Raw genomic sequence first — 22,413 nt, forward strand, 5'->3', positions numbered from 1 at the left:
TACTTCTATACCAGGAAAGATCTTTCAACAATATAGTAAACAGTATGTATGTAAGTACTTGGATAAAGGTACCGTCACACTAAGCGACACTGCAACGATACCGACAACGATCCGGATCGCTGCAGCGTCGCTGTTTGGTCGCTGGAGAGCTGTCACACAGACACCTCTCCAGCGACCAACGATGCCGGTAACCAGGGTAAACATCGGGTTACTAAGCGCAGGGCCGCGCTTAGTAACCCAATGTTTACCCTGGTTACCATCGTTAAAGTAAAAAAACAAACGCTGCATACTTACCTACCGCTGTCTGTCCTCGGCGCTGTGCTTCTCTGGTCTGGCTGTGAGCACAGCGGCCGGAAAGCAGAGCGGTGACGTCACCGCTCTGCTTTCCGGCTGCCCGGCGCTCACAGCCAGAGCAGAGAAGCAGAGCGCCAAGGACAGACAGCAGTAGGTAAGTATGTAGTGATTATTGTACTTGTTTTATTATGTATACCCCTCCTCACATGTAAAGCGCCATGGAATAAATGGCGCTATAATAATAAATAATAATAATAATAATAATAATAATAAACATCGGGTTACTAAGCGCGGCCCTGCACTTAGTAACCCGATGTTTACCCTGGTTACCAGCGAAGACATCGCTGAATCGGCGTCACACACGCCGATTCAGCGATGTCAGCGGGAGAGCCAGCGACGAAATAAAGTTCTGGCCTTTCTTCCCCGACCAGCGACATCACAGCAGGGGCCTGATCGCTGCTGCCTGTCACACTGGACGATGTCGCTAGCGAGGACGCTGCAACGTCACGGATCGCTAGCGATATCGTCTAGTGTGACGGTACCTTAAGAATACAGTAATTAACCAGATCCAGCATGGGTTTTTAGCAAATAAGTCATGCCAGACTAATCTTATTTCCTTCTATGATGGAATCACTGGGTGGATCAGGAAGTGCGGTAGATATAGCATATCTCGACTTCAGCAAAGCATTTGATAAAGTGTCTCATACTATCCTTATAGAAAAAATAACCAAGTATGGGATTGACAAGGCTACGATTGGGTGGATTCATAACTGGCTCTGTGATTGTACTCAGAGAGTGATAATAAGTGGTTGCACATCAAATTGGAAGTGTGTTTCGAGTGGGGTACCACAAGGCTCTATCCTGGCCCCAGTATTGTCCAACAGTTTTACAAATTATCTAGATAAGGGAACTGAAAGTAAACTGATCAAATTTGCAGATGATGCAAAGCTAGGAGAGATAGCTATCACTAGAGAAGACAGACAAAGGATTCAGAAGGATCTAGATAAGCTTGAACAATGGGTAGCGACTAATAGAATGGTATTTAACAGGAGAAATGCAAGATTCAACATCTGGGAGAAATAAACGAAAATTACATATATAGAATGGGAAGAATAGAAATAAACATCAGCACATGTGAAAAAGACTTGGGTATACTAATAGATCACAGGCTGCACAAGAGTCAACAGTGTGATTCAGCAGCATAAAAAGGATAACAGTTCTAGGATGTATTAAGAGAAGCATAGAGTCTAGACCACGTAAAGTAATTATTCCCCTGTACTCCTCCTTGGTCAGACCTCATCTGGAACACTGTGTTCAGTTCTGGGCACCACATTTTAAAAAAGACATTGTAGCAAGTTAAGAGAAGAGCGACCAGGACGGTGAGTGGAATGCAAAGTATGTCCTACAAGGAACGGTTAAATGATCTGGGAATGTTAAGCTTGCAAAAAAGAAGGCTAAGAGAAGACTTAATAGCTGTCTACAAATATCTGGAGAGATGTCACAGTATAAAGGTATCATCCTTATTCTTATTTGCACATGTAAAGAAGAGAAGCAATGGAATGAAACTGAAAGTGAGAAGATAAAGATCAGATATTTGAAAAACTTTATTACAGGGTGATCAATGAGTGGAACAGGCTGCCACGAGAGGTGGTGAGTTCTTCTACAAACTACAATGGAAGTACTCAAACAGAGGCTGGACAGACATATGTCTGAGATGATATCCTGAATTCTGCAGGCAAATCAGAACCCGCGTGACACTGCAAAAGACCCTCAGAAAGATTTGGCTGACTCTGAAGTTGTGGTATATTGTTCTACTGTTCAGTTACACCTGCACAAAAATGGCTTTCATAGAAGAGTCATCAGAAGAAAATCTCTCCTGCATCCTTACCATAAAATTCAGTATTCAAAAGTATGCAAGAGGACACCTAAACAAGCTTGATGATTTTGGAAACAAGTCCTGTGGATTTAAAATAGAACTCTTTGGCCACTATGATCAAAGGTATGGGTGGAGGAAAAGGGCACAGAATTTCAGGAAAAGAACATCTTGCCAACCTTTTAAGCATGGAGGTGGATCAATCATGCTTTGAGTTTGTGTTGCGGCCAATGGCACGGGGAACATTTCATGGGTAGAGGAAAGAATGGACTAGTCTTTAACTTTAGGCCCTATAGAGATCATTTCATCTTCAACTTGCTTAACTGATCACAAGAAAATAACAGTAGTACTGACCAGGGGTTCCCAAACTTTTACATGCCACTGTATAGACATATTCTGTCCTTAAAGCAACATCAGTAGAAGAAAACACCCACTATCTAAAAATGTTTGGTGGAAAAAAAACCAACACAATTTATTTTTTGATGGATTCATGTGAGAAAAAGAACTCCATATGACTCGTTAAAAGATAGTTGGCATCAGTGTTGGACTGGGGCGCCAAGGACCCACTAGTAACCAACTCCAGGACCCCAATTTTCAGCTACATGCAAATGTGACATTATCGTCAAACACAAATTTCTATAACAATGAACTGGATAGATTATTAAATGAATAAGATGCCGCCTCTGTCCGCACATAGTGATTTAAGTATATTGCGCACGTACTGCTCATATAAGAGGGTGGTGGCTCACTCACTGTTGCACAGCGGCCCACCAGAGGATTCTCCTGTACTCCTGTTCTCCAAGCCTGGTTGGCAATTTGAGATACAGTAAAGGTACTAGGCATTAGCAGGCTTTTGGGGACTTAAAAAAACTAGATTTGTGTAATAAGAAAAAAAAAAAAAAACAACTGGTCCAATTAAGCCGTGAATTTTAAGTGATGTTAAAATATTGCTGTTCAATTTTTTTTTTCTGATTTGCTATAAAACCGCTGTGGTTTTATATTTGAACTGCAACGTTTTTCCCCGCAATTTCGACAAAAAAAAAATTACATGTGAACGCAGTCTTAGTATATCCGTCCATAAATTCTAATAGCTCATTGATCGTATAATAGTGAAAAAAGGATTATATACACCAGTATCAAATGTACAACTACAGCAGCTCCTGGTGATAATGTAAAATCCTTGTGTATAGTCTTGTTAAAAAATAATAACCCTGAAATAAAGAAAGTACCACCACGCTGGCTATAGATGAAAGTATAGATAACAGGACACCAGGAATCTGTAAATATAATATTGTCAGTCTGTGTACCTAAAAACAACACTATGTCTTTTTTACTCTGCCGGTGACTGCTCCTCCTATGAAGTCAAAGGATCAATTTCCTTTTATATAATCGTGAACTCTTATGGTCGTCATCAAGGGTGGTGGGATTATGCAGAACCGATGTGTAGAAGCAAAATATAAAGTCCCGTGTATGTTCTGTGGGCCACGGTTGAATAGGGTTCCAGAGCGGTCTTAGGATATTAGAGCTTACAAATGTCATTTTTTATGAAAAGCAGGGTTGGCAAAGGCAGCTAATGATCATACTTTATTCAGATAATTAATTTTTATAGCCAACCTTCCGACTAGGCGCTTTACAAATTTTTGGTTGATTTTTCAGGAAACTGGCATAGCCCAAAAAATTGGCTAAAATAGGAAGCATTCTTAAGTTCTTTCTGTTCCAAATATAGTGAAAGGTATTCAAATAAGGCCTTACAAATCCATCATTCTATTATAGATATCATTTCCTTTTTACTTGTGAGGAGAATAGCTCTTATTACTGAAAGAGCTGTAATCAGGACTCAGAAATTGGCGGTACGCTTCATTAAAATGCGAATTTATGCATAATTTCACTGTTGCTTGACATTTTCCTATGCTTGAAGTACCCACACAGGTAACAATTTTATGCATTTTATTTGAATTATCCTTTTAAAATGATATCCATTGAATAATATGCCGATATACAGAATTCATTTAGCATGATATTGTCATGCATTTTATAGTGTGATCATGTTTTAATGGTGTTTTTTATTATTTATTCTACATGGTATACATTTTTACACTTGAAGAATCTCTCTTTGGAAAATAGTCACTACAATTTTATAACGATATTATATATAAATAAAATTAATATATGTATATACAAATACTAAACTTTTGCACAGTACTGTGTGTACAGTGGGGCAAAAAAGTATTTAGTCAGTCAGCAATAGTGCAAGTTCCACCACTTAAAAAGATGAGAGGCGTCTGTAATTTACATCATAGGTAGACCTCAACTATGGGAGACAAACTGAGAAAAAAAAATCCAGAAAATCACATTGTCTGTTTTTTTTAACATTTTTTTTGCATATTATGGTGGAAAATAAGTATTTGGTCAGAAACAAACAATCAAGATTTCTGGCTCTCACAGACCTGTAACTTCTTCTTCTTTAAGAGTCTCCTCTTTCCTCCACTCATTACCTGTAGTAATGGCACCTGTTTAAACTTGTTATCAGTATAAAAAGACACCTGTGCACACCCTCAAACAGTCTGACTCCAAACTCCACTATGGTGAAGACCAAGAGCTGTCAAAGGACACCAGAAACAAAATTGTAGCCCTGCACCAGGCTGGGAAGACTGAATCTGCAATAGTCAACCAGCTTGGAGTGAAGAAATCAACAGTGGGAGCAATAATTAGAAAATGGAAGACATACAAGACCACTGATAATCTCCCTCGATCTGGGGCTCCACGCAAAATCCCACCCCGTGGGGTCAGAATGATCACAAGAACGGTGAGCAAAAATCCCAGAACCACGCGGGGGGACCTAGTGAATGAACTGCAGAGAGCTGGGACCAATGTAACAAGGCCTACCATAAGTAACACACTACAACACCATGGACTCAGATCCTGCAGTGCCAGACGTGTCCCACTGCTTAAGCCAGTACATGTCTGGGCCCGTCTGAAGTTTGCTAGAGAGCATTTGGATGATCCAGAGGAGTTTTGGGAGAATGTCCTATGGTCTGATGAAACCAAACTGGAACTGTTTGGTAGAAACACAACTTGTCGTGTTTGGAGGAAAAAGAATACTGAGTTGCATCCATCAAACACCATACCTACTGTAAAGCATGGTGGTGGAAACATCATGCTTTGGGGCTGTTTCTCTGCAAAGGGGCCAGGACGACTGATCCGGGTACATGAAAGAATGAATGGGGCCATGTATCGTGAGATTTTGAGTGCAAACCTCCTTCCATCAGCAAGGGCATTGAAGATGAAACGTGGCTGGGTTTTTCAACATGACAATGATCCAAAGCACACCGCCAGGGCAACGAAGGAGTGGCTTAGTAAGAAGCATTTCAAGGTCCTGAAGTGGCCTAGCCAGTCTCCAGATCTCAACCCTATAGAAAACCTTTGGAGGGAGTTGAAAGTCCGTGTTGCCAAGCGAAAAGCCAAAAACATCACTGCTCTAGATGAGATCTGCATGGAGGAATGGGCCAACATACCAACAACAGTGTGTGGCAACCTTGTGAAGACTTACAGAAAATGTTTGACCTCTGTCATTGCCAATAAAGGATATATTACAAAGTATTGAGATGAAATTTTGTTTCTGACCAAATACTTATTTTCCACCATAATATGCAAATAAAATGTTAAAAAAAACAGACAATGTGATTTTCTGGATTTTTTTTTCTCAGTTTGTCTCCCATAGTTGAGGTCTACCCATGATGTAAATTACAGACGCCTCTCATCTTTTTAAGTGGTGGAACTTGCACTATTGCTGACTGACTAAATACTTTTTTGCCCCACTGTATATGTGTATGTGTGCAAATATTTTTGGCAGATGTGGAAAAAAATGCTGCAAAGTAAGAATGCTATAAAAATGTAAGTATAAATAGATTATTTTTTTTATCAATTAACAAGATGAAAAGTGAATAAAAGAGAAATCAAAATCAAAACAATATTTGATGTGGCCACTCTTTTCCTTCAAAACAGCATACATTTTTGTAGTCACACTTTCAAAAGGTCAGGGATTTTGTGTCATCATAGTCAGGTGTATGAGTAACCAACTATACTAAACAGATGAGAATGGTAATTTTTATGCGTATGCTGAAACAGTTATTTAGGCTAGGTTCAGATTGCATTAGGGCAATCCGTTTAGTGCTAAGCGCTAGTGGATTGCGCTAACGCAATGTCTTTTTTGGGGTCTGCGAGAGCGGGGAACGGACCTCGGGCGCGCAGCGGACGCTGCAAGCAGCGTCACAAAACACCGGCACATTGCTAGCGCATGCCGAAAATGGCACGCGCTAGCGATGCGCGTTCCCATTGCTGCCAATGGGTGCGCTAACGGACGCGTTGCATGGCGTTAATTTCGCCGTGCAACGCTGTTCGTTAGCGCGGTCCCATTAACTCTGTGTATGAGGCTTAAACTAGGTGAGGAACAGAAAATTATGCTACAAAGGTGAGGTTGTGGAAGACAGTTTCACATCTCAGGTCATGAATAATGGCAAGGTTGAGCACAGCAGCAAGACACAAGGTAGTTATACTGCATTAACAAGGTCTCAGTAGACAGTGATTTCAGAGCATACTGGAATGTGCTGTTCAAGCTCTTTTGAAGAAGCACGAAGAAATGGGCAAACATAGACACAATGGTAGCCAAGGAAACACTTCATTCATAGTATCCTTTAGAATTGGAAGATGTCCAGCAGTGCCATCAGGTCAGAACTGGCAGCAATCAATGGGATCCCACTACACCTATCTGTTGTTCAGAGAAGTCTGGCCAGAATTGGTCTTCATAGAACAATTGCAGCCAAAAAAGTCATACCTTCGACATGGAACCAAAGCAATGCAGTTCAGATATGCACAAAACTAGATGTTGGGGTGGAGAAAAATGGCAGCAGGGGATCTGGACTTATGAGTTAAAATTTGAAATATTCAGCAGCTTGTTGCTGAATGCCATGTGAGTGGTAAAATAATGAATGTCTGCAGGCAACAGTGATAAATGGTGGAAGTTCTTTGCAAGTTTGGGGCTGGAGTTAAACCAATAGTGTTAGAGAATTGGTCAGGATTCATGACACTTGATAGTTATTCATCATGCAATGCCATCTGGGAGGCGTCTGATTGGCTCCAAGTTTATTCTGCAGCAGGAAAACTGCCCAAACATACAATGTCATTAAGAATTCTGGAAGTGATTTGGCCCCACAGAGCCCTGATCTCACATCATCGAATTTGTCTGGGATTACATGAGGAGACAAAAGGATTTGCACAAATTTACATTCATAGAAGATCTGTAGTTAGTTCTCCAAGATGTTTGGACAGGCTCCCTGCTGAGTTCCTTCAAATGCTGTGTACAAGTGTAGGTAGGAGAATTGATGCTATTTTCATGGCTGAGGATGGTTACACCAAATATTTAGATTTTTCTTTTATTTGTTCACTTTGCATTTTGCTAAATTATTATTATTATTATTATTTATTTATATAGCACCATTAATTCCATGGTGCTGTACATGAGAAGGGGTTACATACAGAGTTATAGATATCGTTTACAGTAAACAAATTTACAGTGACAGACTGGTACAGAGGGGAGAGGACCCTGTCCTTGCGGACTTACATTCTATGGGGTGATAACAAATATACTATTACCAATTTTGTAAGCATTCTTGTTTAGCAGCATTTTTGCACACCTGCCTAAAACTTTTGCACAGTAATGCAAATAGTGGAAGATTGGCTGTAGGCAAAAGGAATCATTGCACAGTAATAAGACAGTGATACAGACATTCTGTACAAACTAGGCTTTTCTTTTTTGGTGTACAAAACTGAATTATTATTATTATTATTTATTTATATAGCACCATTATTTCCATGGTGCTGTACATGAGAAGGGGTTTTATCAAAATACAAATATTACTTACAGTAAACAAACTAACAGTGACAGACTGGTACAGAGGGAAGAGGACCCTGCCCTTGCGGGCTTACCTCCTGCAGGATTATGGGGAAGGAGACAGTAGGTTGGGGTTTGCAGAAGCTCCGATGGTGTTGAGGTGGCCGTGTGGTCATTACAGGTTGTAAGCTTTTTTGAATAGATGGGTTTTCAGGTTCCGTTTGAAGGATCCAAATGTGGTGGATAACCGGACGTGTTGGGGCACAGAATTCCAGAGGATGGGGGATAGTTGGGAGAAATCTTGGAGGCGATAGGGTGAGGAGCGAAAAAGTGTGGAGGAGAGACGGGGGTCTTGTGAGGACCGGAGATTGTGAGGGAAGATATTGGGAGATTAATTCAGAAATATACAGAGGAGAAAGGTTATGGATGGCTTTGTAGGTCAGTGTTAGTAGTTTAAACTGGATACGCTGAGAAATTGGGAGCCAGTAAAGGGATTTGCAAAGAGAGGAAGCAGGAGTGTAGCGAGTAGAGAGATTAATTAGTTGGATAACAGAGTTAAGGACGGACTGTAGGGGTGCGAGAGAGTTAGAAGGTAGGCCACAGAGGAGGATGTTGCAGTAGTCGAGGCAGGAGATGATTAGGGCATGGACAAGCATTTTGATAGAGTGAGGGTTGAAGAAAAGATTCTGGAAATATTTTTGAGCTGGAGGCGACAGGAGGTGACGAGAGCTTGGATGTGTGGTTTGAAGGACAGGGCAGAGTCAAGGGTTAATCCAAGGCTGCGGATTTCCAGGACAGGGGAAAGTGTGATGTCATTTATTGTGATAGATCAGGTAGGGAGCATATGCGAAATGGAGGAAGGATAATTAGTTCAGATTTGTCCACACTGAGCTTGAGGAAGTGACAGGTGAAGAAGGAGGATATGGCTGATAGACACTCTGGGATTCTGGACAGCAGAGAGGTGACATCTGGGCCACAGAGGTAGATCTGAGTGTCATCAGCATATAGATGGTACTGGAAGCCATAGAACTTTGAGTTGTCCCAGTCCAAGGGTATAGATTGAGAAGAGAAGGGGTCCTAGGACAGAGCCTTGAGGGAAACCAACAGAGAGAGGGTGAGATGAGCAGGTAGTGTGGGAGTAGGAAACGCTAATTGTGGGTAAGATATGAGGAGATCCAGGATAGGGCAAGGTCTTTGACAGCAAAGGAGGAGAGGATCTGTAGTAGGAGGCAGTGGTCAACTGTGTCGAAGGCAGAGGACAGGTCTAGAAGGAGGAGTATAGAGAATTGTCTGTTAGCTTTGGCTGTAAGTAAGTCATTAGTAATTTTGGTCAGGGCAGTCTCAGTGGAATGGTGGGGACGAAGCTAGATTGTAGGTTGTCCAAGAGCAAGTTAGATGCAAAGTGAGAAGAAAGTTCAGCGTGGACCTGCTGCTCAAGGAGTGAATGCAAAGCCTTTACACATAACAAATGAACCCCTGCTTAGCTGAGCCCACTACCAAACTCTTCAAGAAAGAAACAAAAAGGTTGTGTGTTAGTTTACTGTATTAACATATACCAAAGTCCTCAGTCTCTTAAACAGAAACCTTCTACCTCTTCAGAAATGTTTACTCCATCTAAGGGTATGCACATGTCTTCTTCAGGTGTCTCCACCACAGAAACCACCTGAAAAATGTATCCAAAAATACTCATAAGAATGAACATCAGCATTTCCATGTAAAAATGGCTTGCTAAAGGTTCAGGCTTTTGAATGTCTTCTAACGACTGCAAGAGTCTAAAAATGCCAAAGGTTAAAAGAAGTGACATGTTCATCCTTTCCACTAGCATTACGCTCTGTACTTTTACAATACAAAGCAATAAGAAAGCTTAAAAGACCCTGAATTTGCCTATATACTAAATACCAACATGTGTACATATATATGTATATATAATGTGATTTATTTACTGATATATACTGTAATTGCTAAATATAGTTTGCTTGGGATTGATGCAATGTGACAGTTGATTGCTGGTTGGACATTGTCATGGTCTGACCCTCCTATACAATGTAAATGGCAAGGGAATATGTGTCCATAAAATGGCCGTCTTCTTTATAACTGATTTTGAACATTATGCCCACCTGTATACTACAATACCTAAATATATATTTACATATTTGATAGGAATCATGCATTTATATATGGCTGACAGACAAATCCTAGTTATATGTTATTCACATATTGTAGCTGAATTTGGCATTGTGGACAAATAATGGCACCAATCAATGGCGATTATCTCTAAGAGTGGGGCACTTATTGGTGGACACTAAGAATTAGACGAGGGCATCTGATTGGCTGAATTTAGAGGAGAGCTACTATTGCTTGGCTTATGATGTGAGATCACGACCAAGCCTTTATAAGTCTGTCTGCGATGCTGCTCATTATATCCTCATTTTCCTGGTGATGCCAGTTTGTTGAAACAAGTTGGGGAGGCTAATGGCTCTTTTATCTGTAAAGGCAAGGATAGACTTACAAAAATACATCATATTTACACTATACACTATATTCCGATGTGGTCCGCAGCCACACCAAATGCAGACTTAATAATGATTCATACCATATAGTGTGAGGCTACTGGGAGATTCTTTTCAAAATTCTGGCTACCTTACTATAGGATGTCTATCTCCTGCACTATTTGGTTTTTTTTTTTACTATATGCACCTTTCCTAATTAATGATTTAATAAAAGTTACATTTTAATTTAGGTCTTTAGTTTAGGGGTTTTCTTTTGCCTTCTTCAATATGCGATTTAGTAACCAAATATCCCTACGCTGACTATCGAACAGCAGGGATTGCCTCCTAGCCTAAGGGTATGTGCACTCTGAGTCGTTTTGTTGAGTTTTTGAAGCAAAAACTGAGCATAAACTCTCCAAATCCTCCCCAAAAACTTAAGAATGTCCTCTCAAAGTTTCTGTTTAGCTGTGGCTACAAAACTCAGCAAAAAGACACAGTAAGCATACATCATTTTTTGGTGAAAAAATAAAGTCCCTTACAAAATTTGCAGTGTTTTCGTTTTTTTAAATTGAACTGGTACCGTTGTACTGAATTTTGGAGTGTAGTTTCTATTGTACAGAAATCTGACTCTCCATAGAATTTTTTCGTTATCTCTGTTTGCTTGCTCCTTGAGGCTTTCATTCACAATGGATAGTGTCTTTTTTTTCTTCCTCCAGAAGACTATTCATAAATCTTAGGGAGCTAGAGGTAGCCTCTTTTTTTCCATTGTTCATTAAGGGGGGAATTTCTATAATGAATCCCTGGCTGTAAGGTAAAGGTACCGTCACATTAAGCGACGCTGCAGCGATATAGGCAACGATGCCGATCGCTGCAGCGTCGCTGTTTCGTCGTTGTGTGGTCGCTGGAGAGCTGTCACACAGACAGCTCTCCAGCGACCAAGGATGCCAAAGTCCCCGGGTAACCAGGGTAAACATCGGGTTACTAAGCGCAGGGCCGCGCTTAGTAACGCGATGTTTACCCTGGTTACCAGTGAAGACATCGCTGAATCGGCGTCACACACGCCGATTCAGCGATGTCAGCGGGTGATCCAGCGATGAAATAAGGTGCTGGCCTTCTAGCTCCGACCAACGATGTCACAGCAGGATCCTGATCGCTGCTGCGTGTCAAACACAACGATATCGCTATCCAGGACGCTGCAACGTCACGGATCGCTATCGTTATCGTTGTTAAGTTGTTCAGTGTGAAGGTACCTTTATTCTCAAGTTGTGTGGTACTATGCCAGCTTTGGTGTAGCTTTCCAAGCTTTGTACTTCCCACCAACTAGAAATCTGATTTTTGTAGGATTTAGTCAATTCCTTGAATGCATATTTATAGGAAGGAGTGTACTTTGGTTGTGAGAAATTCTTATCTAAGAAGACCTCTTTGGCCTCCGCAGTCCATGTGTTTGTGTTAATACCCCTGGTCAGAAAATCAGCCATGCCACTAATTAAGGTTTATAAAATATATGGGGCTACCAATCCAGGAATAATGAGTGTCACAAGGTAGAGGTATATAAATAATATTTAACTTTTAATACATTCTTAAAATTAGACCCTCAGTAAAATGAGATAGATGATAAACAAGACAAACATTCAAACATGTTATATCGATTGGATTAGCATAGGACTGTAGAAATGTGTATAGGACGGGTTCAGCCTACGGCACACAATGAGGAAACCTATATAACCATTAGGAGAGGAATCCCTTTAAGGTGCCTAATTACATCCCATGAACCAATGTATAGAAGACCATAATGTTGTATACCATGAATAAGCAACAGTTCTTTTGCCCAATCTGACAGTCACAAGTATAATGCCTGTGTAATAAAAATCACAGTGTGGTATACCAAATAGTAAACAAATGGTCATTGCACAAAATGCTCACTCTCAAAAAGAACACAATAATCCTTATTAAATAAGTTTAGTAAAGTAACAATCTCACCCGGTTGCGTTCATAGGTAAGACCACGCTGAGTTCCAAGTGTATCATAGGGCCCTGTTTGTCCAGAGGGAGGGGAGGAGAACACTTCACTGCCACACATTACCCCACTACAGCAGATTCCAAGTGACCCCTATCAGAAATACCCCAATATACACCCAATGCTTTTCATTTTTCAGATTATCAGGGGAGATGAAGAAAAAAAGGGGGGAGGGGTTCTTAAAATGTATGTCCTACGTGCACTATATGGTCTGAAAAAATAAAATGCAAAAACGAAATTTGCCTGCAATGGGTGAAATTTAAACTTTTTTTTTCAGTTATCTTTATCATTATGATTAGCAACATAGGCAAAATTAAGCTGAAATTCTCAGGATATATTTGATGGTGTTTACAGTTTGGTGTGGTCAAAAATATTCATAGATTTCCTAAATTAGGATATGTTTTTGTAAGGTTTTCAATAATAAGATATCATAACTTTGTGAATGACAAGCTGTGTGTTTCTTTGTTTCTTCTAGTCGACTCAAGTGTGGAAACACTGCCAATGTTTATGGCAAGCCACAGTGCCACAGACATAGTGAACAGGAATGGTCCAGTTAGTCCTCCAAACACTTTGAACTTGAGATCCTCTCACAATGATCTGCTAAATGCAGATGTAAAACACACTGAAACTAAGAGTGACACACCTCCAAAATGCCGGAAAAAATATGCATTGACCAACATCCAGGCAGCCATGGGTTTGTCTGACCCAGCAGCACAACCCCTTTTGTCAAACAGCTCTTCAAATATTAAACTGGTGAAGAATGGGGAGAACCAGTTGAGAAAAGCAGCCGAACAAGGACAAGACCCAAACAAGAATGTTACTTTAGAAGATGGTGTCAACAGGGTTTCGGAAAAACTAGAAGGAAAAGATGAAGAAGATCCAGAAAGCACAGAAATCCTTCCTCTACTTCCCAGAAGGACCAAGAGCTTCCTTAATTATTATTCCGATCTTGAAACTTCCAGAGACCTTGACCAGTGTCTAGCTAATGGTCATGCAGAGAAGGAAGAGGAAAACTCTGTATGGATCACTGGCCAAGGTCCCGACATTATTACTAATGGCGAAGTGCTGCTGTCAAAACAGGACAAGACTCCAAGTCCTGAGGATAGTCTTGTGCCAACAGTGTCATCTAGTCCAGAGACTAAAAAAGACAATCCAAAGACTGGTGCAAAGACGGACTGTGCCTTGCATCGCATACAGAACTTAGCTCCTAGTGACGAAGATTCCAGTTGGACTACCTTATCCCAAGATAGTGCTTCACCAGCAACTCCCGAAGAGACAGGTAAGTCAGATAATTCCAATTTCTAAAAGCAACATGTATTCTGTATGTATGTATTTCTAGAAGTTAATTTGAGAGACTTGGATTTTTTATAGATCAATTTAATGTGTACGTAGTTTGTGAGTAAGAACACTACAGGTCGTGGTACAGTTCATATAATACCAGATATAGCAGTATAATCTTGTCATGGTTACTATAGAAAATTTTACCATTTTTTGTAATCTATGGGAAGATATTTAAAGCATGTACCCCAGAAGCCGACTGTGTGGCTGTTATGTAAGGCCATAAGGCATGGATGTAAGGAATAAATACAAATGTCATGGAAAGGAAATGGGGATCAAAAATCAAGCCCTTCTACACTGGTTGAGACACATGGAATACATTGGCGCTAATTACCATAAGAAGAGGCCCCATTATCAAGAATTAATGTGGTGCTCTGTACACTTCTAGGCAGATTGCTTTGTGTCATGTATTTTTTATCAATATTAAAGGGGTTGTCTGGGCAAGTGATATTGTTGACTGGTCCCAAGGATGGCTCATCAACATCAGATTGGTGGGAGTCCAAGATTTGTCTCTCCCACAGATCAGCCGGATATAAACACTGAACGGAGCAGGGTAGTGCGGCTCAGTTCAGTGTGTGGCGTCCACTGACGGGACTTTTCTGCGACTCAAATCCTATATTGCCTCCTTAATGATATCACTTTAATGAAGTAATAGGTTTGCATCCAATGTGCTTAGCAGGCAGATGTGAAGAAGAAGCGGTTAAGTACAGTTCGAGGATTATACAGGAATGCCCTGCACTTACTGTACTAATAAAACCCACAATTTATGAGCTGGTACAGACAAGACATTTCCTAGGAACCTCATAGTGTAAGGAGCCAGAATAAATCAGTGTTAAGCTTTTATCAAAACTTGAAGAATTTGGTATGATAGGAATTTTTAATCTAAGCTAACGTGAAACAACCGTTTTACCTCAGGCTCCGGAGCAATAGCAGAAAAATAGTCAAACAAGTGAGTACCTGTCCTCAGACAGGAGATGGTAACAAAGCCACGGACGTCCCCTCCATGCTCCATTCTAGCACCTTCCATCCCAGTATAAGCTGTGCTTACATATATACGTAGGGTATTAGCCTTATCATTCACTTGACACATGGCTGTCATCCTACTCTTCGATCCCCTCACTGTGGATTTATTAGGATTCAGAGACTACAGAGTGATGGCAAACCGTGAGCTGCAAACCGAAACCATTTCTTTGAAAGAGAACTTGTCAACTTGTGCAAAAAACAATATTTACCTGCAGATATAACATTAAAATGCTGCCTGGTCGCCTTAGTGAAAGCATGGCTATCAGGAGGAAATAAACTTATATCAGACATAGGGGTGTGCGCGGAGCGGCTACAGTCATCGCTGTGAGCACTTTGATTGACAGCACGCTCTGCACACATACACTGTACCACTGGCTGTCAAAGTGGCTTTTAGTGCTATTACTTGCAGATTAATTTTTGTCTGCAGGTAAATAGCAGTTTTGCACATGACGGGATCCCTTTTAGCCTGGTAATCTTGTGCACCCAGTGTAAAATGATGGGTATGATAATGACCCATAATCAAAGTGGTGATGTTTCAGTCCAAATGAGGACCTTGCTCAAGCTCGAGAAAGCTTCTCATATGGACCGAAACGTCGCTGCTCCCATTATGGGCCATTACTATATTTTTTTCTTTTTTTTTTTTGAGTGTTGCCTCTAATTTTTAAATAGATAAGAGATCGAGAGATAGATAATAGATAATGTATATAATAAATATATAGTTAGATAATAGATAGATAGATAGATAGATAGATAGATAGATAGATTCTTCAATATGACAGAGGAACAGTTTGGGCTCACCAGGAACAAGTGTTCAGTGTCAGAAGCAACCTCATACTTAGAGCCCTGTAATACATCATATTGATAATGAATAAAGTGACATCACAAGACCTACATAATAAGCTGTCATATACACTGTGTATATATTTGCTGTATATATTATATCTATAATGATATAATAAAGTAATGGCATGGACAGTAAACATACAGTAGCGTTGCAGTACACTCATAATGCACACAGTCACGTCACAGAACAGATGTAATGAGAACAGTGATGTCTCGTTACAGGGATGGTATTTCCTTTGGCTAGAGAACAATCTTTAGGCCCTAGAGCAGGCCGTGCACAGGAGATAACTGTCGGCTGAATGGGTAGCTTTCTATCTTCATACCCAATATGCTCGAACACTCGGGTTGCCCGTGGGGGCTCCTGCCAGACACCTGTACCAGTGACTTATCTCCCCCTGAAAACAAAACAGTCAGTTGTTAAAATGCCACCTGCCTGGTCCTTTTGATAATTTCATGGAAGAGTGGGAAGGCTGCCATACACATCAGATGATTGGCCGGACGCACTGTAATCAGGCCGACATTCATCTACTCTACCGCGGCCTTCAGCTGCATTTACAGATCTGAGACCTTTATCTGCGTTGAAAAATAATTGTGACTGAGTTCATAAAAACTCATGATTATCGTACCGTGTAAATAGTCTGCAGATCACCCTATGACTGAGTAAAGGTCAGGTGAAATCATGTTTTGCGCAGCACAAAAGAGCATTGTTTTTGGAGGTACATCATCCTGTATGAACAGGACTCCACTGCTGAGAACCATGGCGGCCTACACACACTGATGTCTTAGTGCCATTCTTCTGAGTGCTGCCATTTTTTGCATTAGATACATTAGAAGTTTTCTTCTGCACTTTAGTGCAGTCACTTTGTGCACCTCTGAGCTCTTTCGGCTTTGTCTATTCAGCACCATTCTACTTTCCATGGCAATAATTTGTGATTTGGAATCCAATTTTCTTTCTAAACACTGATGACTGCGCAGTACGTCATTATCATCCATCATCATCATAGTCATCCATCATCATCATAGTCATCCAGAGCCTTTGATGACCCGTTGTCATGAACCGATCAAAATAAAGTACTGTAAGAGGAACATTGTAAGATTTGATGTTTCTAGCTGTTGGAAACCTATTCCCTCTCAGATTTATTGATCGACAGATAATAATCTATTTACTGTATCATGCAGGCAACAATGAAAAACTTCCAGTATCCTACTGCCTCATTTTTTTGCCATGAAAATATTAATCGACGGGCAGGTGCAGACAACCGTAGATTCTCTTGTCCGAGAGAATCGGGTCAATTATGCAAATGACACTCAGATCATATTCTAATCAGAGCTTGATCAGTGTGAGCACAGTGTGATCCAATTCTCTTGGATGAGGAGAATATGGAGGAAAAAAAACTAGATCTTCTCCATTCTGTCAGTCAGTCATCTGTGTTCCATGGCTGAGTGCGATCCGAATATTGAATCAAATTCGGGCTTGCAGTGATTTTTTTTTTTTTTCGGACCAACTCTGTCCGAGGAAAAAATCAGACATGTGCAAGGCCCCATAGACTAGCATTGGTCCGAGTGCAATCCAGTGTTTTGTTGGATCGCTCTAGGGCAAAAAATATGGTCATCTGCACCTGCCCTCATGCAAATAGTGGGATAATTTTTGCAAAGAATAAGGTATCTACTACTTGTCCAGCACAGATTAATTGACAGGTCAATTTGTGTATCGGTTGAGTTGCAGTTTTAAATGTCAACATCCATTTAATTTAAAGTTTGGTGAAATTGCTAATTTTTTAATTTTTCTCTTGAGGGAGATGTTTTCTGCGCCCTGATTTGACATTTTTATTGATGCCATTTTAGTGTACATTTGACATTTTGATTGCTTTTTATTGCATTTTCTTTTAGAAGTGTGGTGACCAATCCACTCCAAGAAATAGTACACCATAGGCATAATATTTATGTAATAAACAGTTTGTGATGTATTGATCACCAATGGATCCCCCTTTTGTTATAAATAGAAGAGAATAAGAGTAAAAAGCGAGTGGACAAGGGGGTAATGACAGGGTAAGACAGGAATAAAGTTAGGGGAAGATGCTGATGATAGCTGACCGCAGAAGGGGAAGAGGAGAGGAAAAGAATGGTGAGAAGAGAAAGAAAAAAATGGAGGTCAAGACAAGGCCTCTAATTGGAGGCCACCCAACAGAGCGTGCAGAAAAGCTGACCAAAGAATAATAAGATTAGGAGCTGAGTGTGGAATCATATTCATCAGTTTATAGAAATTCCATCAAAGCAATCCAAGTTTGACAGAAGGATGTAATAACTATGGTATAATGAAGAGTTCAAGTCATCCATGTACCCGAGATCATTGACCTTGATCAACCGCACAGCCATAGACCAGGTGAATGCAACGTTGTGCAGTCACTATGAGAAAATGTAAGAGAGGTCATATTTGTTAATGGGAAACTCGCGGTGATAAAGAAAAACAGTGGAGGTCCCATACATGCAAAGTAAGCTATAATCCTCCTGATTAGATGTTCAACACCCTTCCGGAAGGGGGTGACGGAAGGGCAGAATTAAACTTATATAGATAGATAGATAGATAGATAGACATGCACACATATACATACTGTATATATGTGCTTGTTTTTTGCGGGAGGAGTTATAGATTTAAATGGCACCATTCACTTTACAATCTAATGTACTGGAAAAATGGCACCCACCTACACCTTACCTGAGATGGATATATATTATATGTCATTAAAAAGGACCTGTCATTTGCTTAAAAAAACCTCTTTTCCGTTTTGCACTCCATCGATCCATTGCCGAGATATTCACATTCATTGGTTTTGGAGCGCAGTATGTAGATCTCTACATTGCACCTAAACTGGGTGTTCCTTCTGCTTTTTCTCTGGCGGCATATGCTTTAATTTCTCCCTCCCAGATGTTGTCAATCACAACTCTCCAGTGTATGAGTCTTGACAGACTGTGATTGGCAATGTCTGGGAGGGATTAAGGACCAAGCCCCCAGAGAAAACACTGAAGAAACGCCCAGCTAGACTGCAAGCAGAGATTTCACATATTGCACTCCAAAAGCAACAAATGTGGATATCTCGGCTATAGAGTGTCTCAGAGCAAAACCGAAAATAGCGCCAGAGTCAGGGGAGCTCAGAGATTTTTACAATGTATATTTTGTTTGAGCAAGTGACACTTGTTCTTCAAGGGTCCATTGGCCTAAAAGGGTCAATCAGGTTTAGTTAGTGCACATTTGTTTGAAAATAAAATTGTACTCATCCCTGACCATAATCTCATCATCACTGTTTCTAGCATGAAGCTATGTTCCAGCCTTGAATTGGTCAAGCCATACTTTATCCTCAAACATCTGAAAGTTCACGCTCGCCTCTAAAATTGACCTTCCATGTGATCAGTGACCTAGTAACAATCCATCGATCTATTTCATTTCTTGGTTAGATGAATCCTTTCATATCAAAGCATGAACCTTCACATATATAAAGCATTGAAGAATATCGGTGCTGTAGCCTGAAGATACATATTAGGAATGTCTGTCTTTGTTCTGATCTGCAGCATTAAAGTTCTCCCTCGGTCATGGTGCCAGACCGGCTCTTAATGATATATTATAACAAAGGGAGGGACTATGAGATGAGAGGAGCACTCTCGCTAATAGAACCCAGCCACTAAATCAATTGAGTCCAGTGCTGCAATGCACCTTCAGCAGGAGGAAGGTTAGAAGCTGTGAGAACAATTTGATATTTTATTTGTTACTTACCCATGAATTGAGTGTTCACATTTAATAACTTTCTGTATCTATTTACATAAAGAATAATTAAGAGTGTGTAAATGGAGCATGCTATACCGCGATGCCTAGCACCTTTCAAAGGAAGGGTCTTCACTGGCGCTTCATTAAGGTAGTATAGAATTATTAATTTCTGCGTCCATCTGGAAGCAGAGATGTTAATGTAGCACTGCGATTGATGATCACTTACTTCCAGCTTTGAATTTATTCCCTCCAAAGCTGGCGTCCTAAACAGAATCGGTCATGAAATCCATCACTGTGTCGGGGAAATCAATTGAGTAGTGATGTGTTTGCACACAGGGCTATAATTTCTTTATTGCTCCTGTAGCCCCTGTTTGGCTGGTGAAGACGGTCCTCCTTCCTCAGATCAACATGTGGTGTCTGCATAGACTCCTTATTGTTGGAGACGGTAACCAACTCCCCTTCATTTGCATCTTTCAAATCCTCCTCTTCAAAATCACCATATGCCTATAGATTTAGGAAAGCGGTCGTCACACATCCATGCTCCCAACTATCAGAGTTTTGGAATCTGTTCTTCATGGATGGAAAGAATGAAGCTCATTGGAGCTACTTGTCCTGTAGCTAACAAAGGATGCTGATAGCAGGACAGCTAGGACACGTCCAAAGAAAGGAATCCTTATGTAAGTACAATACTTACTTGTTGCCCCTTATATTCTTACTTCTTGTGTATTAATTGGGCATATATTGTAGTGTGCATCAAATTTAATGCAACGGCTTTGTGATTTCATGCGGCAAAAGATTGCTGACTGGCAGGCAGAGTATCGATCCATGATAAAGTTAGCGTTAATGCTGCTCGGTGGAAATTGTGTTCTTCAAGAGATCCATTATATTATATTTACCTCTGTTTTAAGGTTTCTATTTCTCAAGGCGTCCTGTAATTGTCATTATCTAGGCCTCTACAATTGTGAAACACAAGAATATTGAGCCTTATTGAAAGTTAAATATTATGTAGTAATAATGGTTTTATTTAACAAGTATTAGCATGGTTAGATTACACTATTAAGAATCTATTTGTATTGGATAGAAGTTTAATACAGTATTAGGCCGCCGTCACACCAGGCGTACGAAAATACGGTCCGTTTTTTTACGGCCGTAATACGCAGAAATGTTCCCAAAATAGTGATCCGTATGTCATCCGTAGGCAGGGTGTGGCAGCGTATTTTGCGCATGTCATCCTCCGTATGTAATCCGTATGGCATCCGTACTGCAAGATTTGTCGCCGGCTTGCAAAACGCACATACAATGGATCCATGGGCTCAAATCTTCTTTAAAACATATATACAGTGTGTGTGTATATATATATATATATATATATATATATATATATATATAATATGCAAATTGCCTCTTCTGAAAAAAAGAGGACTTAAACTCTATAGCGCCACCTGTTGGAAGTAGCGATCCTACAAGTCACAATCAACTCTTTAACGAGTCGTGCAATATGACTTAAGATAAGAGCCATATTAGTATCTCAATTCGCAGACACGGTGTTTCGGGCTGTTGGCCCTCGTCAGTGCGAAGCATGAGAACTAATTTGGCTAGGTGAGAGGCTCTGGACTGGGGTCTAAGGGGTATCATTTCTCCTTATGGAGAGTGACATACCATCTCTGGCTTGTCAAGGTAAGGAGGCTTATTCGCCATGCAATGCTCCTCTGGGAAATATAATATGCAAATTGCCTCTTCTGAAAAAAGAGGACTTAAACTCTATAGCGCCACCTGTTGGAAGTAGCGATCCTACAAGTCACAATCAACTCTTTAACGAGTCATGCAATATGACTTAGGATAAAAGCCAAATTAGTATCTCAATTCGCAGACACGGTGTTTCGGGCTGTTGGCCCTCGTCAGTGCGAAGCATGAGAACTAATTTGGCTAGGTGAGAGGCTCTGGACTGGGGTCTAAGGGGTATCGTTTCTCCTTATGGAGAGTGACATACCATCTCTGGCTTGTCAAGGTAAGGAGGCTTATTCTTATACATATATTTATTTATTTATATTTCATACAGCGCTAGATAGCAGAAAAGCCGGTAATTCAATTGGCGGCTTTTGCTATCTCCTTCACAAACCCGACTTGATATGAGACATGGTTTACATACAGTAAACCATCTTATGTACATTCCCCTGCATTCCATTCATTCACCAAGTTTTACAGTCAGGAGCACAGCTGCATTAGCACAGCTCCTGGGTGTAAAATGATTTAACCCCTTCAGATGGAATAACAGCGTGGGACAAGACTGAACGACGGAAGGTATGGAATATTGTTGTCTGTTTTTTTTAACTTTGTTTCAGGTGACAAGGGTCTTCAGGTGGATTAAGAGTATAATAAAATATTAAAACACCATGTGTCTTTATTTCATTAAAATACTTTTTAATAATGTGTGTGTGTTTTATTAACCATTTCGTACTATTGGATTAATAATGGATAGGTGTCTTATTGACGCCTCTCCATTATTAACCTGGCTTAATTTCACCTTACAATAGCAAGGTGACATTAACCCTTCATTACCCCATATCCCACCGCTACACGGGAGTGGGAAGAGAGTGGCCAAGTGCCAGGATAGGCGCATCTTCCAGATGTGCCTTTACTGGGGTGGCTGGGGGCAGATGTTTTTAGCCAGGGGGGGGGGGGTCCTATAACAATGGTCCCTCTCCAGGCTGTTAATACCTGCCCTCAGTCACTGGCTTTCCCACTCTGGCGGAGAAAATTGCGCGGGAACCCACAACAATTTTTTCCGCAATTTAACCCTTTAATTTAATAGCTAGAGCCCACGAATTTGACACAAAGACATTTCTTACATTACTAAAGAGGAATATGTAATAAATGAAGGGATATG

General features: G+C 40.5%; 1 protein-coding gene across 10 annotated transcripts in view; it reads left to right on the plus strand.

Moving 5' to 3' along the window:
• The window catches only part of APBB2 (amyloid beta precursor protein binding family B member 2), a 454,628-nt gene that overhangs the window by 200,484 nt on the left and 231,731 nt on the right, over positions 1 to 22,413 (plus strand). For 9 of the 10 annotated variants that reach the window (XM_069744548.1, XM_069744549.1, XM_069744546.1 and 6 more), the window contains one exon: positions 13,038 to 13,841. In XM_069744548.1, the coding sequence (XP_069600649.1) occupies positions 13,038 to 13,841 (804 nt within the window). Of the gene's footprint in view, positions 1 to 13,037; positions 13,842 to 19,467; positions 19,492 to 22,413 lie in introns of those variants that run through there. The other variant, XM_069744553.1, reaches the window with a different exon arrangement.

Source organism: Ranitomeya imitator, chromosome 1 (assembly GCF_032444005.1).
Source record: "Ranitomeya imitator isolate aRanImi1 chromosome 1, aRanImi1.pri, whole genome shotgun sequence".
In the NCBI taxonomy this organism is placed as follows: Eukaryota; Metazoa; Chordata; class Amphibia; order Anura; family Dendrobatidae; genus Ranitomeya; species Ranitomeya imitator.